The sequence below is a fragment of the Diachasmimorpha longicaudata genome, chromosome 5, assembly GCF_034640455.1.
Source record: "Diachasmimorpha longicaudata isolate KC_UGA_2023 chromosome 5, iyDiaLong2, whole genome shotgun sequence".
NCBI lineage: Eukaryota > Metazoa > Arthropoda > Insecta > Hymenoptera > Braconidae > Diachasmimorpha > Diachasmimorpha longicaudata.
Window position 1 is genome coordinate 3,199,640 of NC_087229.1, and position 21,889 is coordinate 3,221,528.

At 38.0% G+C, this 21,889-nt stretch overlaps 4 protein-coding genes across 10 annotated transcripts in view; 3 read left to right on the top strand and 1 right to left on the bottom strand.

Moving 5' to 3' along the window:
* The first annotated feature begins 78 nt into the window (after window positions 1-78).
* On the top strand, window positions 79-1,524 carry LOC135163135 (dihydrofolate reductase). The gene is made up of 5 exons (XM_064122354.1): window positions 79-284; window positions 379-534; window positions 602-725; window positions 1,090-1,199; window positions 1,387-1,524. The coding sequence occupies exons 1-5, from the start codon at window positions 202-204 to the stop codon at window positions 1,472-1,474; spliced, it is 561 nt and encodes a 186-aa protein (XP_063978424.1). The 5' UTR covers window positions 79-201; the 3' UTR covers window positions 1,475-1,524.
* Window positions 1,514-2,566, bottom strand: LOC135163136 (adenosine 5'-monophosphoramidase HINT1). Its single transcript, XM_064122355.1, has 2 exons — window positions 2,357-2,566; window positions 1,514-1,876 (listed from the first exon to the last, which is right to left on the bottom strand). Exons 1-2 carry the CDS (start codon window positions 2,564-2,566, stop codon window positions 1,607-1,609), a joined length of 480 nt encoding a protein of 159 aa, XP_063978425.1. The 3' UTR covers window positions 1,514-1,606.
* Window positions 2,567-2,599: 33 nt separating this feature from the next.
* Window positions 2,600-5,315, top strand: LOC135163123 (zinc finger protein OZF-like). Of its 3 annotated transcripts, none has more exons than XM_064122333.1 (2): window positions 2,600-2,739; window positions 3,109-5,315. In XM_064122333.1, the coding sequence occupies exon 2, from the start codon at window positions 3,128-3,130 to the stop codon at window positions 4,952-4,954; it is 1,827 nt and encodes a 608-aa protein (XP_063978403.1). In that variant the 5' UTR covers window positions 2,600-2,739; window positions 3,109-3,127; the 3' UTR covers window positions 4,955-5,315. The 3 variants fall into 3 exon arrangements, with proteins under 3 accessions (XP_063978403.1, XP_063978402.1, XP_063978404.1); XM_064122332.1 differs by having other exon boundaries at window positions 2,735-2,871; XM_064122334.1 differs by lacking the exon at window positions 2,600-2,739 and having other exon boundaries at window positions 3,112-3,249; window positions 3,315-5,315.
* Window positions 5,316-5,731: 416 nt separating this feature from the next.
* The window catches only part of Gckiii (Germinal centre kinase III), a 28,035-nt gene continuing 11,877 nt past the window's right edge, over window positions 5,732-21,889 (top strand). For 2 of the 5 annotated variants that reach the window (XM_064122325.1, XM_064122327.1), the window contains exon 1: window positions 19,209-19,564. In XM_064122325.1, coding sequence (XP_063978395.1) covers window positions 19,220-19,564 — 345 coding nt within the window. In that variant the 5' untranslated portion in view covers window positions 19,209-19,219. Of the gene's footprint in view, window positions 6,534-15,503; window positions 15,714-19,208; window positions 19,565-21,889 lie in introns of those variants that run through there. The other 3 variants (XM_064122330.1, XM_064122329.1, XM_064122328.1) reach the window with 3 other exon arrangements.

Genomic DNA, 21,889 nt, shown 5'->3' on the forward strand with positions numbered 1-21,889 from the left:
TTATATAGGGCTTTCAAAAAAAGGACCTCTATGGTAGAGACATCTATATGAAACATTGAACTAGCCCCCTCCACTGACGTTCCATGAGTCTACGTATCGCGAGGCAGATTGATATAGCCGTTATAAAATTTGAAAGAAACACGTGATTCCATCAGTTGGTGTTTGTTCTGGTTTCGTTCACCTTCACCATTGTGTTCAGAGATGAAATTGGGATTGAATCTAATCGCTGCAGCCTGCGAGAAGGGAGGAATTGGAGTGGATGGACGTCTCCCCTGGAAATTGAAGTATATCATCCCATAGTCAATGATACCAGACATTATAAAAATCAATGTGATCGAATTAATGATGTCTAAGTGTGGAATATTTATTGTTGAACAGGAGTGAGATGAAGTTCTTCTCCGACATGACCACGAATACCCAGGATAACACCAAGCAGAATGTCGTGCTGATGGGCAGAAGAACTTGGGAATGTATCCCACAAAAACATCGACCACTTCAAAACAGAATCAATATGGTCTTGAGCAGTCAAGACTTGTGAGCAGTCTCCAGTTCGTGGAATCCCATTTCCGGATGTATTTATCCATAATTGATTTTTTTTCAGGGACCTTGGTGATGCGGCAATTGTATGCAAAAGCATTCCTGCAGCAATTGAGATGATTTCTAGTGGTTCTTTGAAGGGCAAGGTCGAGAAGATTTGGGTCATTGGAGGAAGCTCTGTTTACAAAGTAAATTTTTTTCATGTCCTTCACCCATTTGAACATCTAACCATATAAAAACGAATCTCAGAAAAGTCGAAAAAAGTTCCCTATGAGACCAAAGAAAATCCGTATTATAAACTTGGCAATCTCCCTTAAATTTTAAGTTATTTATGGAAAACTGGTCGATAACCCGAACCGATATAAGTCGTTTTACTGCTCCGATAGTGAATCCTATTCTTGGAAAATGAATAAACAAGCCCCCAAAGATATCGAAGTATTTTCATATTTTCAACCATTCCTGAGTATCGAATTTATTAATTGGATAGCGTGAGAAATTTTTGAAAACAAGGTTTTGTCAAAATTAAGGCTTTAAATTCTGCGATTATTTCAGACAGCGATGGAATCACCGAACTTTCACCGCCTTTATCTGACAGAAATAAGGAAATACTTCGAGTGCGATACGTTTTTCCCAGACATTCCGAACGACTTTATCACAGTTACGTAAGTAATAATCAAATAAAAATCTCCCTCCAATTAAAGAGTTTTCTTCCACTGTTTTATCCTTGTGATTTAATGTTTCATACATCATTGCAGTGTAGTTTCAAGGAGAGTCATGAATATGGATTCAAACATAATTCATAATAATAAATTATTCACTAAAGCGTACTAGTCGTTTACTTTATTCCAGAGATCCGGATGTTCCTCAAGGTATTCAACGAGAAAATGGAATTGAATTCGAGTACAAAGTATACCAGAGAGATAACAACGATCTGTAAAGAGATCTGTCAAACTATCAGCGACGAATAAACTGTGCATTTATTTTTCACCTTTGTTCCATTTATTCCGTTCCATTGAATACATTCATAGTACTTTGACTTTCGTAGCGAGAAAGATACAAACAGTAGGAATTAACCAGGTGGCCACTGCATTTGTCTTCCTCCGAGGACATGAATATGCAGATGATATACAGATTGTGCTCCATTTTGTCCATCGTTGATAACGAGACGGAAGCCTTTATCGAGACCTTGCTCTTTAGCAACTTTGCGTGCTACATTCATCAGATGCCCCAGAATCGCCTCGTCATCGTCCTCCGCTTTCGATAATTGAGGGATTGGCTTCCTGGGGATTACCAGGAAATGCACCGGAGATTGAGGATTGACATCATTGAATGCTACACACTGAAAAAATTGAAAATGGCACAATAAGCCACGTCAATGATAAAAATAAATTACCACGTTGTGATAACTAGTTAGTCGTAGTTTCCATATTAGTTTAATAAATATTTCCAGAATTCTAGAGATCATGCAAGTGAGTTCTAAGATGTAAAGTCCTTAATTTTCCAATTGACAGGTTTCAACATGGAGCTCTAGAAACTCCTGACTTATTTTTTTTTATTCTTCATTGTTGAAAAAATTATCGTGAAGCACTCGGTAAAATATTGAGTCATTCAAGTACATTAGTGTAGACCACTCGTCCCTACATTATTCTCGATAGTCTGACCAATGAACTGAACAAAAAAATTTATTTAATCCCCCCATTTGTTTGACCATCGATTTTTTTTTGTGTTGATTAAGATACAGGTTATGCGAGAGCGATTGGCGAAAGCCTCTGGGAACGACGAAGAAAATGATTTTTTAATTATTAAACGTGTTACTGACCTGTTCATCTTCGTAAATGAATTTACAAGGAATTTCTTTACGCAGAATTTTTCCAAAAATCGTGTCTTCACCGGCAGTCGCCGATTGAGCTTTTTCAACCTCGGACGCCATTTTTCGGAATGAAAACAGCTGAGTGGGCGATGTGACATGTCGAGAAGTGAGGATTTTCGATGACTTTGACAGTAAGAGGCTCATTGATCTTATCACCATGATTTTTGGTGATTCAAAGGACTGTGTTACTATTGATCAATTATTGCGATTTTTTAAAATGAACGGAATATTATTGTGAGGTTATTTCCAAAGTGGTTACGGAAATACCTTGAACATTGGACTGACTACCCGAAGTGCCATAGAGAGCATCGACAGTACCGATATTTTTGAGTGTATGATGAGAACTTTTTTTTCATTCCAAATATCAATAGCACGCACATAAACTACTACGAATGCTCACAATAATCTCTTAATTTCCATTAATAAATCTCACACATACGACGTTCCTACTTAAAAATGCAGAGGTGAGCCTCGTATTTGTTTATTAATTTATGTAATTGACATTGCAAGACAGTTTCCAAATCATTATCAAGATTTGTCAGATTGTTGTTGTAAGGAGTGGGGGAAGGAAAATACTTTCAACTACCTAAATATTCATTTATCTTTCTTTCTAAAATTGTCCATTTTCAAACTTCTGGTGCATCACCAAAATCTCCATTATCTCCGCAATTTCAATATTGAACCTAATTCATTTATTTCAGAAAAACCTCGAGGATCATAATGAGCAATATTCGTTCAAATTTTCCACCAGAGAATGAGGCCAAGGAAATTAATGAAGAATTCTCCGATCCCCAAGAGAAGGGTCCTCCACGAACTTCCCATGTCAACGAAAAGGCGGAGGTGTACGTAATCGATTTGCGACATGATCTCGAGAATAATAAGAATAATCCATACAAATATTTCTTAGTATACATAGAAGCCTATTCCCACTATACTGTGCTGAAACCCCTGAGACTGAATAATGAAGAAGAAATTGCGGAGAACCTCCTAGATATTTTTTCCATCATAGGATGTCCAGTCATAATCAACTACTACAATAGCAGTATTAACAAGAACTCTGAAAAACTATCAGAAGTGCTAGGAGCCTACAAAATACCCATCTTCAACGTAAAAGTGGAAGAAAACACCAACAAAGAAGGCTCGATATCTCTGGGAAACCATTTGAAGGAGCAATTGTTCGATTGGAGTAGGGAAAATCCGAACAGCCTCCTCCAAATCGGTCTCAAATCTCTCCAGATGACTACAAATAATAGAATCAACGAACTAACAAATAAATCCCCATTCCAACTATTGTTCAATCAATTGTTAGTTCTCAACACTGTCAAATATTCTCCAAACACCACCGAAACCAAGAAACTCGTGACCAATTCCAAATCTCCCCGGCCACGTCCCAATGCCAAGCAATCCCCAAAGTCCTCCTCAAGCATCCCCTGCCCCTATTGCTCTCTGAAATTCACCTTCCCAAGTGTCTTAAAACGTCACCTGCGATCTCACACAAATGAGCGCCCCTACGTCTGTGAAATTTGCAATAAAACGTTCAAGCAATCGGGCCACCTGAGCCAGCACTGCTTGAGCCACGCCTTCCCGACCTCCCAGTGTCCGATCTGCAGTACAAAATTCGAATCCCGGGACCAATTGAAAGCCCACTTGTCCAGACACCACAGGAATAAACGGGGAATACAGAGCAAGCCGATATTTCAGTGTGACAGTTGCAAGAAAGTCTTCACGATAAAAAGTGTCTTGGAGCGACACATCCTGACGCACACCCACGAGCGTCAGTTCGACTGCAAAATCTGTGGAAAGAGATTCAAGCAGGCAGGACACCTGAAGTCTCACACGCTGGTTCATACCGGGGAGAAGAAGTTTGTATGTTCGATATGCTCAAAACGTTTTACACTCTCCAACAGCCTCAAGAAGCACATGTACGTTCACAACGGGGAGAAACCTTATCAGTGCGATGTGTGTGGGTCCAGGTTCCTCGAGAGAAGAAATTTGAACGGTCACTTGATGACCCACACGAATGAGAGACCCTTCGGCTGTAAAATATGTGATAAACGTTACACTTTGGCGGACACATTGAGGAGACACGTCAGTGCAGCTCACGAGAATGGGAGGACTTATCAGTGTGAGATCTGTGCGAAGATGTTCAAACAATTGGCGCATCTGTCGGTTCATAAGAAAGTTCATACAGATGAACGGCCCTTTCAGTGTCACCTTTGTGATAAAAACTTTAAACATAAGAATGTGCTCAAGAGCCATCTGGCTATTCATGCTAATGTGAGACCCTTTGAGTGCGATGTCTGCAAGGCTACCTTTGTCAGGAAGACTAATCTCCAGACACATATCACGTCCGCGCACATGAATGAACGACCGTATTGTTGTAATATTTGTAACAAGAGGTTTAAACAGATTAGTCATTTGAATGGACATGTTATTGTGCATAGTAACTCTATGCCATTTCAGTGTGATTATTGTGAGAGGAGATGTAACAGACTGGATAATCTGAAGAAGCATATGAAGCTGCATGAGAAGAATAAAGGGGTATGAGGATTATTTTGGTATTTTTGCGGAGATCAGATATTGAGCTGGAAAGCCCACGATTATTTAAGGGATTTGTTGTTGAAAGATAAAATACCGAGATGTCAGAACATAATTTTTTCATTATTTAATTTGTTTGTCACAACTTTATAACGAAGGATCTAACTATCGTTAAGGTATTGCTTCGTCTGTGGTTTCTAAAGACGAATCTAATCGATCTAATCGGATCTCTTCAGGCTCCAGTACTTCTGGTAAATACGGATCATCATCCACATAACTTTAAGCAAGATAATAAAGAAAATGGCAAGCAATGGTGGGAAATTAAATAACCAACAGTATTATTTTTTTAATAAAGAATTTTTCATTTGAAGTAATTTTCTAAGCTTCAGGGACTGATTTTCCTTCCCCAGTTGTTTCTCCTATTCCTGCTATCTTGGATGACCAGTGCTGATCAGTTATGGATTTGAAAATGCTATTTCACTAGGGTCAGTACTTCAAGTTGCTCCCAAAAATCGTTAAAAAAGTAAGAAATATTTGTGTTTTAACAAAGTAGGCTCCGTAATAATTCAAAAACCCCTTCTTCTCCCGCGCCGAAAAACGCAGAAATCGCTCTTGCCATTCGTCACCTCCTGAATAATTTTAGAATCTTCCGGACGTGGCGGGTGTCGCCACAGAAGCCGACTCGCCTGCGCGCGCACCAATACACAGTATACAACACGGTTGATTCATTGATAAACCAAGATGGCGCTGTACTGTTTGCGGTAACCGTAGGTGATAATTCATAAATACGTGGGAAAAAGCAGTGTCTATCGGTGACGTAAAGCCTCGAAATTACAATAACCCCCGCACCATACCCATGAACATAAATCCCTACCTGCAACACTTCCCCCAAGTCTCTGATCCCTCAATTCTCCCCCCAAAAGTCCCCCCCAGTGGTGAAAAACGACTGTTCTCTCACTTCAGTTCAGTTCAATTCCTCAATTCTGTTCTCTATGGGAATTCGTTTCCCACCTGAGGAATGTAACTCTCGGTATACTTCACCGCTCCAGGGTCTAAATGGTCTAACCCAACGGACCCCGACCTGGTGACAACCAGTCATCAACCGCAATTAAAGTGCGCGTGGAACATTAGAACGAAACCTCTTAAACACACGTACCAAGGGAGGCTCTTAACCAAAAATTAAAAATTAAGGGCTAATAAATCGACATTTCGACCTGTCGGAGAGGGTCAAGGTGCTCTCCGGTGTTCTCTGTTAACGTATGTGCATCATCATAGCCTCAAAAAACCTAACAACAGTGACAAGTGTAAATAAACTCAGTGATACATCAGTTAAATCGTCAACAAAAGGTAAATCATCAGATTGTCAACAATCTCGATGCGCCGAACGATCTGGCGCTCGGGTGGAGGACGACCACGAGTGCAGTTTAACACCGGGAAGTAGCAGTAACGTTGACGTTGTCGGCATTGCCGGCGACGAGATTATCACTCGTGGCTGCTCCATACTAATTTTAAGGTGGGACAAGGAGGTGCGGGGAGCACCACCCGAGAGCCACCAGGAAGCATAGCTAAGAAGATGGCCTTCAACGAGGTTAGTCCAATATTTTCAGTCATCCGATTATTTAATCGTAGACCTAACCTTATCACTCGACAATCATGCACACTGTCAACATTTTTTTAATAGACTTTTTGGGGGCCTAATCAGCATAGCCCCCCCCCCCTCTCCTGGGAGGGTAGGTCACAGGGGACATATACCTATGCCACGTAAAAAGTCTTTCTGAGAAAACGTCTGCAGTGAGACGCATTGTGTCCCTCTGCAGATGTTTTTTCTTCGAAAAAAACATTCATCTCTGCGGGGTAAACGCGTAGTTGCGCACCAGGGGCCTCGACCCGTCGCACACGCGTATTTCCTGTACTGCACACCTGAGAGTCCTTCATGTTTTTTTATTGAGGGGGTCTACTTCGTTCTGGAATACTGGAATCTAACCTTACTTTATCGGCGTGATATCGCGGAGGACAAGAGGGAATGCGGTAATTAGAGGAGTTTAAAGCGTCGTAAATAGCTCGGTAATGAAGCGATGAGAATAGCTGAATTTTTGGGGATTCAGTCGTGGGGAGAGGAAACCGGAGAGAGCAGGGATGGCCGTTCATATTAGGAGTCTCTAATGTCAACCAGAATCGTAGCTTCAGTCGATAAATATTCAAATATATTAGTCGAAAGTAAAAAATAATATAAAGAGTAGAATTTTATGTTCCAATTGGTGATTAATTAAATATTTCATAATGTGGAGCTGTGATGTATATTCTTCATTAAGTCAATGATGATGATTGTATGCGAGGCTGTTTTCTAATGACCAAATGGTCCTCAATTTTTTTAACTAAATTATGGGTTAATGAAATCATTGTGACTTGGAATGCTCACGTTGATGAATAATTTAAGAGTGATATTAATCATTGAAAACTTCAAAAGGTATTCATAATTTTTATTTATAGATTTTGGCCATTGGCTATCCTTATTTGAAAGTCTTTTGAAGCATTGTCTGCCACCTCGTGCTCTCAGTAAGCTGAAAGAATTCATTTAGTTGAGAAAATTTTGACTTTGAAAAGCAATGTTCGGCAGTATTTATTATTTCTCTACTGACGACTCCCAACCTAAATACCATTCATTTTTACTAAGAGAAAGTAATGGGGAAATTGTTTCTTAGGTACCTCAGACTCCCTAGAATAAAGCTTCGATGGGTCATTGAGGTTCGATAGACTTCTTTCGAGGACATATCTGCGAAATAAATGTTCAAAGAAATTCAACGTTCTTCTGTTCAAACAAAATGATTTAATATTTATTTAGGTAAAGGGTTTAAAGGGCATCATTAGTTTACTACTTTTACCGAAATACGTGTAAACATGGTTTGAATTAGGTGTCAGAAGGTAAAACTTTTAGAGTAGAAATTCACGCATATTAATCAAGTTATTTAATTAAAAAATAATTGCTGATTAATTAATTAATCGGGGTACTCCCTCATTAATTCTCCTGCAAGTTTGATAGATGCCCCATTCTCGTTTCGTGTTTTTAATGATATGGAAAGATTGTATCCCAACTAATTACCCTAGGATTATCCGATTTTGTGATAAAACGACATTAAAAAAGCTCTCGAGTCACAGAGTTATATTTCCATTCGGCAGACCAACTTTTAAATGATTTTTCATTCGCTTGGTCCGTTACCAGCTGACAGCTGGTTGTAAAACCAGTATAAGATAAATTCCATTTTCATTTTACCTTTTCGTTTAATTGCCCATAGTTCAGTTAAATATCAAGATCTTTCTATAATTTATGCATTTTTATTCATTCCCAACAATTCGAAATCTCAGGTAATTTGGAGTTTCATTTCACTAGTCCAATGGAGACATCGACATTAAAAAAAATATGAGTTTCTTAACTCGCCGCTTAAGAATTCACGGTGTCATCTCACCAGTTAATGCGAACTGTATTTCAATCTTTATTATTGTAACTTTTCCGCTTAACTATTGTGATAACTCCGTATCATTGAATCGTATTTCATCCGTAATGAATTCTTGGGATTATTAAAATCATTAAAATGTGCCAACTGACGTCAGCTGAACGATCATAGGGTCAGGGTGAAGCTTACGATATTTCTAAGAAAGTTGAAAAAGAACTTTGAAAATTCCTATAGAGTTCAATCAATTGAATTTCATAAATTAAAAAATTTTGTATATGGTAGTGTGCAAGCAAATTGCATAAACTTGACTCCAAATATTTTTGTACGTTTTTCTTTTGTAGAAAGGTGGTCATTCCTGATTCTGTTCTGGCTAGTTATCAGATATCAATATCTCAGTAATAGATACTGGGCTACCGACATTTTCAAATTTTTCTGCAATATTTAATTCGCAGAATTATCTTTAAGGAAAATTCTAAATGTGTCATTCACATATGCAAGTCATTATGATTATTATCATCATATCCGACGCCTAGTGCACGTTATTGCGTGCATACGGAGGGATAGAAAGAGACGGCTTTGCTACCCACTTGGTTCACTCCAAAGGCTGTTACATCATTACATACGACGATGACTGAGTATATACCCTGGAAAAACGTGTTATTTATTTTCTTACTTCCACTGGCTGAGTTGCACAATTCTCCAACAGCCACGAAGAGGAAGTAACATCCACTATGTTATATCGATCCAGATACTGAGACTGAGACACTTCGATGTCTTTCTCTCATTCTAGTTCTCTCGGTATTTTCACTGGTATTGACGCATGTAGACGGTTCAAATTTATGTACAGTGAATAACACTCGAGTAATGGCACGAAGGAACGAGAAAAAAAATCAACGGAAATAAAATGCTGTAACCTCGAGGTGCACAACGCGATGAGGACGCCGGAGGCGCGATAATTCCGGGAAAAGCGCGGTTACGTGACTCATGAGGTTCAACATGAACTCAAATTAATCTGGATTTTTTAGTTTTTTTTTTTAATCAGAAAACGTGATTTCTGACTGCCGAGGGTTGCACTGGGGGTTCAGTAAGGTATTTCTTCAGAGATTTAGACGAGATGGAGTAAAAATTGGAAAATTCATGGGAGAAATATCTGAACGGTTTTCAAATCTCAATCTCACGAAGGAATTTGGATTTGAATTTTCCAGGTTTTTGTAACCCCTTCCGTTATAACTTCTGATGTTCCTTCAATGTCAATTACGGAAGTTTCCATACCCCTCTACAAAAAGCAACCATTGGGGAGAAATTGGTGGATGGTAAATTAAATCTCTCTTGAGAACACATATAAGTTACAGATTTTTTTGAGATGTCGTAAGAAAGTTATTTGAATAAATGATTCCGAAAATTATGCGCTTGGGGCAATTACACCTTCACGCGCACGCGCTTCATTTGAATGATGGTGAGGATCGTGGAAAGGGCATGGGTTTGATCATGGAACAGAGAAAAGCGAGAGGGTCACAAAGAGAAAGAGAAGTTTAAACAACATACATTAATGCTTGATGATTTTTGGATTGAATTAAAATGTCAATTTGAATTGTGGTCTTGAACACATCTGCAAAGGTCTTGATTGAGTCCTAATATAATTATTATGTAGCAAAGTGTAAATCAAATAGGTTCAGAATAATCAAAAAATTTAGGCTCAATAATTTTTCCAGTATTTTTGCATGAAGAATCTTGAAAAATTATCTAGTAAATATTCTTCTTACGTAAACAACGGAGACATAAAGACACTTTAATATTATACTGGGTGAATCTATGTCAGTTTATCAAACTATCTAAGTATAAAGGTGAGACAAATGGGATTTATCACAGAGAAATTTCATCAACGTGAAATTTAAGTCGTAATGGATTGTAATTATTGTTTCTGATGGATGTATTCAATTATAGACTTCTACAGGTATCAATCAATTTATTGTTTCACCACTGATAATGATATTTTAATGATAAATCATTGTAAAATTCGAACATTGTCGACTATCTGTACTAGTTAAATGTTATGTTGAAGAGATTTTTCGGTTATTCTCTCGATTTTTCTCACCTTTATATTCCATAACTATTATGTGAAACGATTTTTTATAAATTCACCCAGGATAATAGAATATTATTGTCTACTTGTCCAGATGTTGCAAACTCGTCGTTGTCTCCCCTTAATCGGATAGCTGCAGAATTACAGAGATATGATATGCGCATCCCAACAATTTCATCATTTCCGTCCTCTGTCGTCAGTTACAATCTGAAATTGAGAGGAATTCAAGAAATTCCAGAATCAAATGGAATGAAAAATTCTCAACATCTTTACGATTCCCTAAAATATAAAACTCCTGAAGTGATATGCTGAAATTATATTATCATTTATCCGAGAGATTAAAGATTACGAATGATTACACATATTTAAACATGAGTTTTTCAGGGATTATGACATTATCTGGTGATTAAGTGCTGCTGGGAGAAAGTATTAGCAGGTGTCCTTAGCTGACAAAACCTTCCACCGAAAATTCTCGCCCACATCTGAATTTCCTCATTGAAGATGTCATATTGACAAGTTGAGTTTCATCTCTAGAAAATAAGTTTTCGTACAATCGTGAGTGTATTTTTCAGAGATAATTCGAATTAGTCACAGACAAAAAGAATGGGATTAACTTGACAAAAATAATTTTTTCGGTCTGTGGAATTTTCTATTACTGCTTATTTCTCTATTCATTAATGGAATCTATGTGGTAAATAATTACCATCCAAAATTAGTGAGCACAAGCCTTAGCCAAGAATATTTCAATGAGTTAACAAAAAAAAAAAAATACGATTTTCCGTTCCCAAAATTTTCTATGTGACACATCACTTTCGGATGCGTACTTTTTTATGGGTTTCTAATAATTTGTAATGTCATTCTTCCGACAATCTATACAAATTTTATGTCATCATTCAACAAGACTTGGTGATTTTAACTGCTGTTCGTCAAGCAGTTTTTCTCGGGATAGAAATTGAAAGCTATTACAATGATTTCCGCATTTCATAATTACTCTCCATAAAATTTTTACATCCAAATTCAATGAAAGACAACATGACAAATGGGAAAAGAGACCATTACTTCAAGAGAATATATTGAAATTATTGAGTTAATTACTATATTTGTCCGCGATTTATCCTGAAACTTCCGGAATTTCTTACAGTGGGAAAACTTTGACGATAATTTACTGCGAAAATCGTGATAAAATTCACGAGCTCTAGCTAGTTGGGTGTTTGCCGCAATAAGGAAAATCATTGAAAAATGGAAATAAAAAAATTAGGTCATTATCGTAATTTTTATCAGATATGCCAGTCATTTTTCATGCTTCTCATCCATTTTCATATCCATTCATTACATGACTTACACATTGATATTTGTCTAAACGAATATCTGACAATCCATAAGATTTATCCTGTGTTCATCTATCAATTCTTTCAAAAATCAAATAAAAAAAAATTGGAAAATTGAACAACAACAAATTCTGTTCTATAATTTCTCATTTCGACGTTCGTAAACGAAATAAAAATCGGTAGAATCGTTCGACTTTCCCCTGAATTCCATGAAACACTGTGGAATCGTGTGGGCACGTATCACGACACACATACACAAAAATATATGCAATGTATCTATCTAGTAACGGGACGTCAGCCTAGCCCTCATTTCCCATTTAATTTTTATTTTTTATTTTCATTGAGGAGAAGTAAATCTAAATCCAATCAGAATTCGAATGAAAATTGTTAATTTATCCTTCCACCTGGCTCGTATAATTTCCGTTAATCCAAATGTATTTTGAATTTTTCTTATTTATCGCGGTGAGATTTTCCCGGTGCAGTCTACTCCAACGAGCATTGACTATAACCCCTGGATTCCCCGAGCGGTCTCCACCATATACCGTTTAGTTGCTCCAGCGAACAACGACCGAGGAAAGAATACGACTCGAGTTATGCGTGGAGTGTATACGCGTCTTATCGTCGACTCGACATGGCTTCTTTTAACATGCTGGCATAAAACTACATATCTGCTTTATTTTAGTTTTTTTTTTACCAGCTCATGAACACAAGGGAACACAGACAAGGATTGATATAACTTTTGCAATCCGCAGTCACTTTAAAAAAATCGCTGGTAAAAATTGGTGTCTTGAACGAATTTCCTGAATATTGTTTACAAAAATTGATCTAAGGTGGAAACTTTATACATCTCACGACTTTATACATCTCATTCGCACTTTTCCTCAATCCAAGCGACCATAACCGCCCCGCCTCCCCTCTCCCTCCCTCAATAATTCATTCGCATCTTATTTTCACGATTTCACTCCTAAAGCACCCAAAAATAACTCAATTGAAACCTTTCCGATTCGAGTGGTTGTGGTTAATCTCATCCAGTCTCGGATCCATGTCCTCTTTGACAGTTGTGTGAGACGGGATTCGTTTAAATTGATGGGGGTTGGGTCTATCGGGTGAAGAAGAAGGGTCTTGGCGTCGGCGTCGGGTGCCAAGGTCCTTGCCCTAGACAGACGGTCGATTCTCAGACGCTTTTTTCCCTCATCTCCAACATCCTTATCTTCGGAAAGCAACAAACAAAGAATCCCAAACCCAACTAAAAAATTTACCAACATCGTATTCCCCTACCAGTTCGTGAAAACTTTATAACTTTCATGAAGTTTTCATTCATTTCGAAATCTCGTTATCTACTTTGGAAGGAACTTTGAATAAGCTTTTTCGTAACAAGTACTCATCATTTATTTTCTTTCACCTTGAGAAAACTCAGTGCAGCCATTGTCAAAGGCTTTGCTCCGATTTACAAGCAATACAACATGTCAATGTTGATTTTCTTTCGTACTGTAATGTCTTGTTTCCCGTAATTGTACAAAAATTGATTTACTCCTGTATAGTAAATAGTACCCCACATGATATATACGTATATATAGAACGTATATAGTTGTGGAAAGGGAGTTCGTGATTGGCCAGCCTCCGCGATCCCTTCGCCAGTTTATCCTGCAGTCGTTGATTACCGGGATCGTTCAATAATTAATTAATAGCTGTACTGAGTTATTCAGCGCAAAATGAGCTGCAAATCCTCAATAGCTTTACTCAGACGATTTTTTATAGACAAAATATTGAAATATCTCGACGAAATGTCTCTTGACGAATCGAATTAATCTCCTCATTATGAGAAAAATTGGAAATTCGACTGCTCCATCCAAAAAATCCAACGACTAATGGAGAATCAGGGATTCTAGATTAATCAACGTGAATGTCCCATCTTTCTTTATCTCCCTCGTTCAAAGTTCGATAAAATATTGATAAAGGAAGGCCACGAGAAAAACTAATCACTGGAGCATGAAGAGAAGGCTGGGCTTATATAGATACTGATGGAAACATGAACACCAGGTGATTGCACATCGAGTAGACAGAGAATTTGCGCCGACGCTCGGGGTATTATGGTCGGCTTTTAGCGGTGTGTTACTCTGAGGGTGGGTAAGAGAGAGAGGGAAATAGTGGGCTACAGAAAAACGCCGATGGGGAGGAAAGGTGGGAGGGTTGAACTGTGATCATGCAGGAGGCCTCAGTCGACGCGCGAGAGTTTAGAGGAACCGATCAGTGAGGAAACGTCTCCATTCGTTCCATAGACTTCACCAAGAGGTGCAGTTTTTAAAATCCCATATTAAGACGTCCTTTTTCCCCATCATCCGGCCTTTTCCATTCCAATTCTATGATTTAATATAAATTTTTTTCTCATTTTCCTTTTAGTATTTTACTTTAGTGAAGTGTGAGACGGGATCAGTCTGGGAAATTTGCAGAGGTCGATTGTACGAGGGAAATGTTGAAGGGATGTTCTTTGGAAAATTTCAATAATTCGGAAAAAAATATCCTGACATTTTTCCGGATAATTATTCACTCGAGAAATAGTTGTGTAATTCACAAGATTTTATATTGGAAAAATGTATTACAGAATTATGGGACTGATGTGGGGGCTAAAAAGAGAAAGTGGCGAGACCTTTAAATCCTTACCGGGATAATTTAGAGGCTGATGATATGTAATATGTAAAATCTCAACTTCAGAATCTCTCTCACTTATTCAATTATTGCGTTGATGATTATTTGATGATAAATTTTTCCTACAAAATTGCCTCTCCTCAAGAAAGGCTTTCCTGCAATTTTCCGCAAAATCCACTTTGGAGATATCATCGGAATCATTACTGTGGAATTAATCAATGACCGATAGTTTTTCAACCCTTTTGTCGCATTGAGTAATTCCAAATTCCGTTTCGAGTCTTGGGATTTCATCTCATGCCCGTAGAGTAATTGAGACTGCTGGTAGACAATCGAGGAAAGGGATTACAATTAACTGGTAAAAAAAACGAGGAAAATCCTCTGCTTGCGGATTTGTTTTCGGTGGATGGGTCGTTGCACTCTGCCTCTCATTTACCTCCCACTCATACTTCCGACGTATTCTCACCGTCTCTCTTTCTCTCTCTCTCTGTCTCTCTTTCGCGGGCCATATTGTTGGGGTTCAAATGGCCCTCGGTACCAAGTAGACTATCGATCTTCAAACTGTTGGGGTAAACTGCACAATGAAAAACTATTTTTAGATGTCCAGAGGTGAAATGGAAGGAACGGGTGAGAATTAAATATCGGAAAAAAAAAACAATTCTCCCTCTCACTCGAGTTTAAATGGAATTCTAACGGTTGAAATAACGATTGGAGTTTTCACTCGAGTTTTGTGGATGGGAAAGAGACGATGGGGTATTGTTGTTAAACTAGTCGTGCAGACGACACGAGGCCGGAAAACAGAGCTGTCTACCCACCTGTCGATACATCCATTCCCGACTGAATAGGAGAAAAGGAAGAATTGAGAAAAAATCTAATTCCATGATAATGACCGAGAATTTATTTATTTTCACTCCACATTCTATTGTTAAATTTTCTTTGTTTAATTTTGTTCTTTCAATTATATCCCAACGGTTATTTTATTATTCGATGTATTTTGTTGTAATCGTTGAATGAGTTTAAAACATTATTTTCATTGTTCTCAAGTGTAAGGGATATTTGAGGGGAAAATGTTTGCCGCAATGGTGCTCAGTAAATACTCCAGACAGAGTACTAAATCCACTGATAATCATCGTCGTAATTCGAGCAAAAAGTGTAATAATCGAACGAATCTTATCAACAATAATGTCATCAGTCTTATTGACAATAATCGTATCAACGACAGCCACGTGATCAATCGTAATCGGACGTTTGGAGCTACACCGGTGAGTGATTATCGAACGGCTTTACTTCCCCCATTTGTCACTCCAACTGTTGAAGAATGATAAATTTACTTTGAAATTGCGGTGAATTGTCGGTAATTTTGGCATATCTCGGGAAAATCGGTTCGGGGAAAAATGTCTCCACTCGGAGAAATGACGTAATCTGCATGTCAGTCAAATAAAACTTATATATTCATTGGAAAACAATTTTCTTAATTCTCTTTTGAGTTGGAAATCCATTCATTTGATGTGAATGAAAGCAAAAATAAGAATAGCTTTGTTGGATAAACGCTTTCTTATAAGCGGTCGGAATAAACTCATTTCCTTTTTTTAAATTGCGTCATTAAATCCGCAAACAAGTCTTAAGATTTATTTCTACATGTATACCCTTTCGGGTCTTTACATTTAGCTCTCCACTCTATGAAAGCTTTTGAAATACAACGATATGATATAAATTACACCCTTTAATTATGGGAAATTCAAACTGCCCGAGGAAGAATTTTTGAAAAATCTTCTCACGTGTATTTTACATTAATATTTTATTTTTTATGACAAATCCATATTTATTTCAAATTAACAATTTGCGACATTACAATGTCACCTACAATATTGATTCAGCGCTATATCAGACGACGAAATACCAATATGTATAGCCTCCTCTCACTATCGTGTCGCTGATAGTGAAATCACGAAAATGATTTTTTTTCTGTCCCCTTAAGTGTTTTACATGATCCAGGATAAGTTGACATCGATGATAAGAAACATAATCATAGTTTCGGGCGATCTCACTTGCCAGTCTCCATATTTAAGAAATTGACAGTGATGATGGGTGTCCAGCTCGCCATATAACCCCACCACCCCTTATTTATTAATAATACTGAATATCACAAACAAATCCCTGTGGGAAATTCCTGCTCCCTCTGATCTGAAATAATCCATGAATACGTGATTCACAAAGAAAAAAAAAATGAAATTGCTGCTCCCAAAATGTCACAACGATTACATTGACGTAACGAGAGTTGTTCCCGCACTGGGGACGTTGTTATTTCATTCCTCATTCTCCGACCTTTCTCAACGCCGAACAAAGTAAAATACCCCCTCAAAAAAAAAATGCCAACTGAAAATATTTAATTCGTGGAACGAGGAATTCAAAGGGAAATTCATAAAGAAGTTGGATAATAAAAAAAAAACTTCTCAACAAATACAATTTGAGTCTTGTAGCTGGTTTATTGTAATATAGAAAATGTATGCAAAAGCGAGACGAACCGAGGTATACCGAGTTGAACCGAGGGTCTATCACGATAGCCATGCAACTCTCCCCTCTGCCTCACCCCCGCCGCACCCCTCGGCCGCCCTTCTTCAACCCGTCGGTTGTGTCGCCTTTCACTTGGCCATTCCGCTATACGAGTTGGAGTCCAAGTCATGCTTGAGCAACGATACTCAACTTTTGTACATTGCGAAAGCCCGAGGTACTTTTAAAAACCCTCGAATCCTTCTCCTTTGTCTTCATCCTCAGCTTCCAATTAAATATTAATCACATCCATCATTTTTGTTATTATTGCGAGGTGACAATGACGGCAAACAGTACGACTGGGGCTGATGGTTTCTTATTATGTCGGCGAAGTAATGAGTTTTTTTATTCTATATGAACAGATGGTGTATTGAATGAGTATCGATTAAAATGGCCTATGTTGACTTATCTCAACTCGTTCGGTGATGCAATAATTGCTGGGGTAATGAATGATTTTGGAGCAAAATGTCACGACACTTTTTCCTGTGGGATTTCCGAACAATTAATAAGAACAAGAATAATTCAATCCTGACTCATTGAACATGCGTGGGAGTCATTTGTATTTAGTGGAGTACAATAGACAACATTAGTTATTAGACTCTTCCCATAATAAAGTGAACTCTTCAAGTAATGATTACAATCCTCTGAACATTACCTCTTCAGCGTAAAAGATTTTTTCAAAAGATTCTCTTTTCGTCCGGCAGTTGGGTCATTGTGTGAACAAAAATTTCGAGTCCTAATTCAACATTTTGAAGAAAAATCATTTTCCCATGTCCTCTACCTGACGAATCACAATGAAATCGTGTCCAGAATTCCTACAAGCTGACGTATTTATTCAGAATACCATTGAATAATGTCAACTCGATGGTATTTAAATTCCTCGAGTGTCACCCCAGAACAGTTGTCCCTCCCAGAACGATAAGAAATAATAATAACGCATGAAAAACCACAAAAAAAAATAAAAGCTGATTTTTGATAAGTGCCCAACACCTCGAACGTGACTACCGGGTGTCCATTTACATTTCAAGTCAAGTCTCGAGCAACGAGTTTTCTGTTCTGTTCAATCTCCCGCTTTTCCCCTCCCGTAAAGAAACCGTTCCACTGGCAAGGCAACACACTCAAACTCCCGCGCCTTCGTTCGCGCGATCGCGGTTGCCTGTCAGTTGGCATCCGAGTGGCCATCGGGCAACATCGGAATTAGTTACACACCGCTTCGTGTTTGACCAGTTTTTTTAAAATCTCATTTTTTTTTATTTGTCATTCTCCAGTGCAGTGAGGGATTCTATGCTGTGCAATGTTACGTGCTCCAACCGAAGAATTCCTTGAACAAGTTGTTGTTTTTTTATTTTTAATGTAACAAACAATAACAAGGGAATGCAGTTTGTTTTGATGAAGAATAATCCATAGTTGTTAAAAAGCCACAAGAAGGCTTTTAAAACTATTGTGATTCAGAGCATAAAATTGCTCATGCTACCGGTTAAGATAATCACTCCAACACAACAGACAGTCGCCAGTGTAAAGGTGTAATTCCGAGACAATAGAAAACTTTCATCGCCCTTAAAAAAACATCTGATTTAATCAATCGATCTTGCTACAATTGATCGACCAAATCATCAATCAAGAACCACCAGAGACGGAGGAAAATTCAATCCCAGTTCACGGAACTCAACTTTCACTGCTGTTCCACCCATCCCACCACCTCCAAACCAATCGTTATATAAACTCATTTCGTGCACTAATTGCCGATATCTATGGCTGATGTATTTGACCATACAATGACTCTCCGGTATATTATTTCAAGAATCTTGACGAATGTATACCAGGTGTGCACCAGTGAAGATACGATAGAATCCTAGAGCAACTGATTTCGAAGACGAAAAATCACTTCCAGGAAACTGATTTTTTTCTCTCTCCCATTGCTTCACTATTCGTTATCTGATCGTCACGCAGCTGATTGGTTCATCAACTGCATATTCTTCGAGTTGAACTCTCCAATTGCAATGGGCCTCTAGAATTATCCGCATAATCAGTATAAAAAACAATATTCGTGAATGAGGAAAATCCAGAAATACCCATAAAGCCTTCACCGATTAAATAGCCCTGAGTGATACTATTGAATGGCAAAATTGGTGGTTCCAGTCATTCAAAATTCTCCAGACGACTGATTTAAAGGGCCTACTATGTACACTGCAAACTGAGTTGAAAGAATCCTGGAAAAATGAGAAACGGTCAGGCACAACAAACGGTAGTGATGGCACCGCCTCACCTCAACGGATCGGCGCAGTTCATTTCCGGCGGATATGTCGGTTACATGCCCCGGCAATCCTGGCCGTATCCATCGGCCCAGCAGCAGCAGCAGCAGCAACACCAACAACACCAGCAACACCAACAACAACAACAGAGTCCAAGGCGTAATGCTGGGAGACCACTATCGCATCCACCTCCACCACCAACGGTGCAGCAACGCAACAATAATGTCACCAATAGTAACCAACATCAGCTCAAGAGTAATTCACTTCCGCGATCGCGATTCGGCACGCAAACAAGAAGCACGACGCCCTCGGTGAGTCATCTGGGATGGGGGAAAAAAAGATTTGTCCCACACGTGCAATCACTTGGTATTGCTGTCCTTCTATAGACATCACTTGGTTGCACACTCATCAGGCTTTATCGTTGATCATGGGCTATCTAGACTCGCTAGCAGAAAAAAATATGATATTTCAGGGACGTTGGAGGATTCATTATCAGGGCAGGGGTATTGAACGCGATTTGGAGGTTCGAGTGTCACTGGGAATTTCAGTTAAATACATAACATTTTGTGTGAATGAGTAATTGTTTAACTTTCGAAATTTTTTTTTTCTGGAACAGTGTGTGGCGAATATCTCTTAAATATTTGTGATAATGATTGATGACTCGGCTGTTCAATTATTTTTTGTTGATTTCTTACACTCCTTCGCGAGGTGAATACCGAGAGGTTTTAACGGTATATTTTCAAGACGCGATGATTATTTCGATGCGTAAATGGTCAGAGGAAAGCGGTTTGAATTAGGAGGGGAGGGAATGAAGGTGGGTGGAAATGACGTATTTAGGGATGACAGAGTTCATTTAGAACGATTTGCGAGACGTGTGCGAATTGCTGAATTAAAGGTCACGTGATATATGAATTAATAGAATATTTCAGTTCGGGATTATTTAAAGCTTCATGAATTTTATCATGTCAATGTTGTCTGCTATTGATAACCTGTTGGTATTCCGTCGTTACGTGCAGATAAAGATCTTATCTTTATTGCAATGAAGGTAGAGGAATAATTTTTGAAAGTTAATAATTTCGAGGTTTTCCAACTTCTGGATTTTCTGAAAATTTAATTTTCATGGGAAAATCAAGTTGTTCGTTATACATTTGATAGGTATGATGATTTCTATTTGACGATTGAGTTGACAAGTTTCTCAATATTATAATGTGATTATGTACCTTTTTAAAAGCAAAATTAACCCTCCCTCCTTAATTGAAGTACCAAATCTGAGCTATTGTCATAGTAATTGTCATTGTATCATGTGTAACGTACCATTTAACGTCCACTCTGTTTCCAGAACTACACTTTCTACGATTTGCGCTTCTCACAAGCCAAAAACCCATCTCGATACTTGCAGCCAAATATCCATAATTCACAAATGAAATTTCTTCAGTTGGCTCAACGCCTCAGTAAATTTCCATTACATTGCGCAATCAATATTTATTCACATCTCCCTGTTGGTAAATTTATACGGGAGAAATCAAGAGATATTGGAGAATAAGAATAAGCACGTTTGTGCATCCGTTATACGTCTGACGTTTAGTGTATATTTTGTTTTTGACCGGTAATTGATATCATACGCATGGTCGGAATATTCTCCAACATCATCATGTAGAACAGCAAAACTTGCTAATAGAAAACGCGGTAAATTTAAAAAAAAAAATGAATACACAACTAATCATTATGAACAGCTCCCATCACTTGTATTCAATCTTAAGACTAGTGAACACTTTAATAAAATGTTCATCGATTACCAAACGTTTGTCGAAAGTGGGAGGGAAGACGAGGTTGTAGACGTTAATATCATATCAAACTATCTACAGATTACAATAAGAATTACAAGATGGACGAATAACACGGAAGTTTAGTTGGTTACAGTGTATAATTAGTAATCTATAGGTGCGGCCGTCTTCGAAGCCCGTCACAGATGGAATATTTTAGGTTGAAAAATTGGTATCTCAGCAATAAATATGTTAGGAGGTCGAAAGTCATAAATAATAGATCGATTTAGATAGAATGTAATAATTATTATAATTATTTACATTATCAACGATGATTGTGAATGGCGAAATCATCTGTCTGTACGTACAATTGATATATCGGTATGATTTTAATATTTTCGAAACAATTTCCGAAAATTCTGAAGGAGCGTCAGGATTGAATGATAAATTGTCAATAACGATGATAATACGCTCAATTGACTCCAAATCTTAACCTGGATACCACTACTGATCTGACCTCAACGGGACCTTCGCACACGTACGTCTCACACTGAACAGGGATGGTTACCCTCAACGTCAGCTTCAGGGTAATCGGTCTATCAAGTTAAATTTATAGTAGAGTTCTTGATAATTAAGTGGGAAAAACAAAATTCAAGTCTACATTGTAATAATTAAGGTTCGGGACAATATTATCATTAAAAACCGGATCAGTTATGAAATCTTCAAGTATGATGGTACACTCAAGGGCGTTGTGCGATGCAGGACCTATATAACACTCAACCTATATAATAGTCTGCTATTAGACTTTGGTAATATGTGTTACGAATAGGAAGGAACATAAGCGACACGAGGCCTTGAAAAAAAAATAGACTC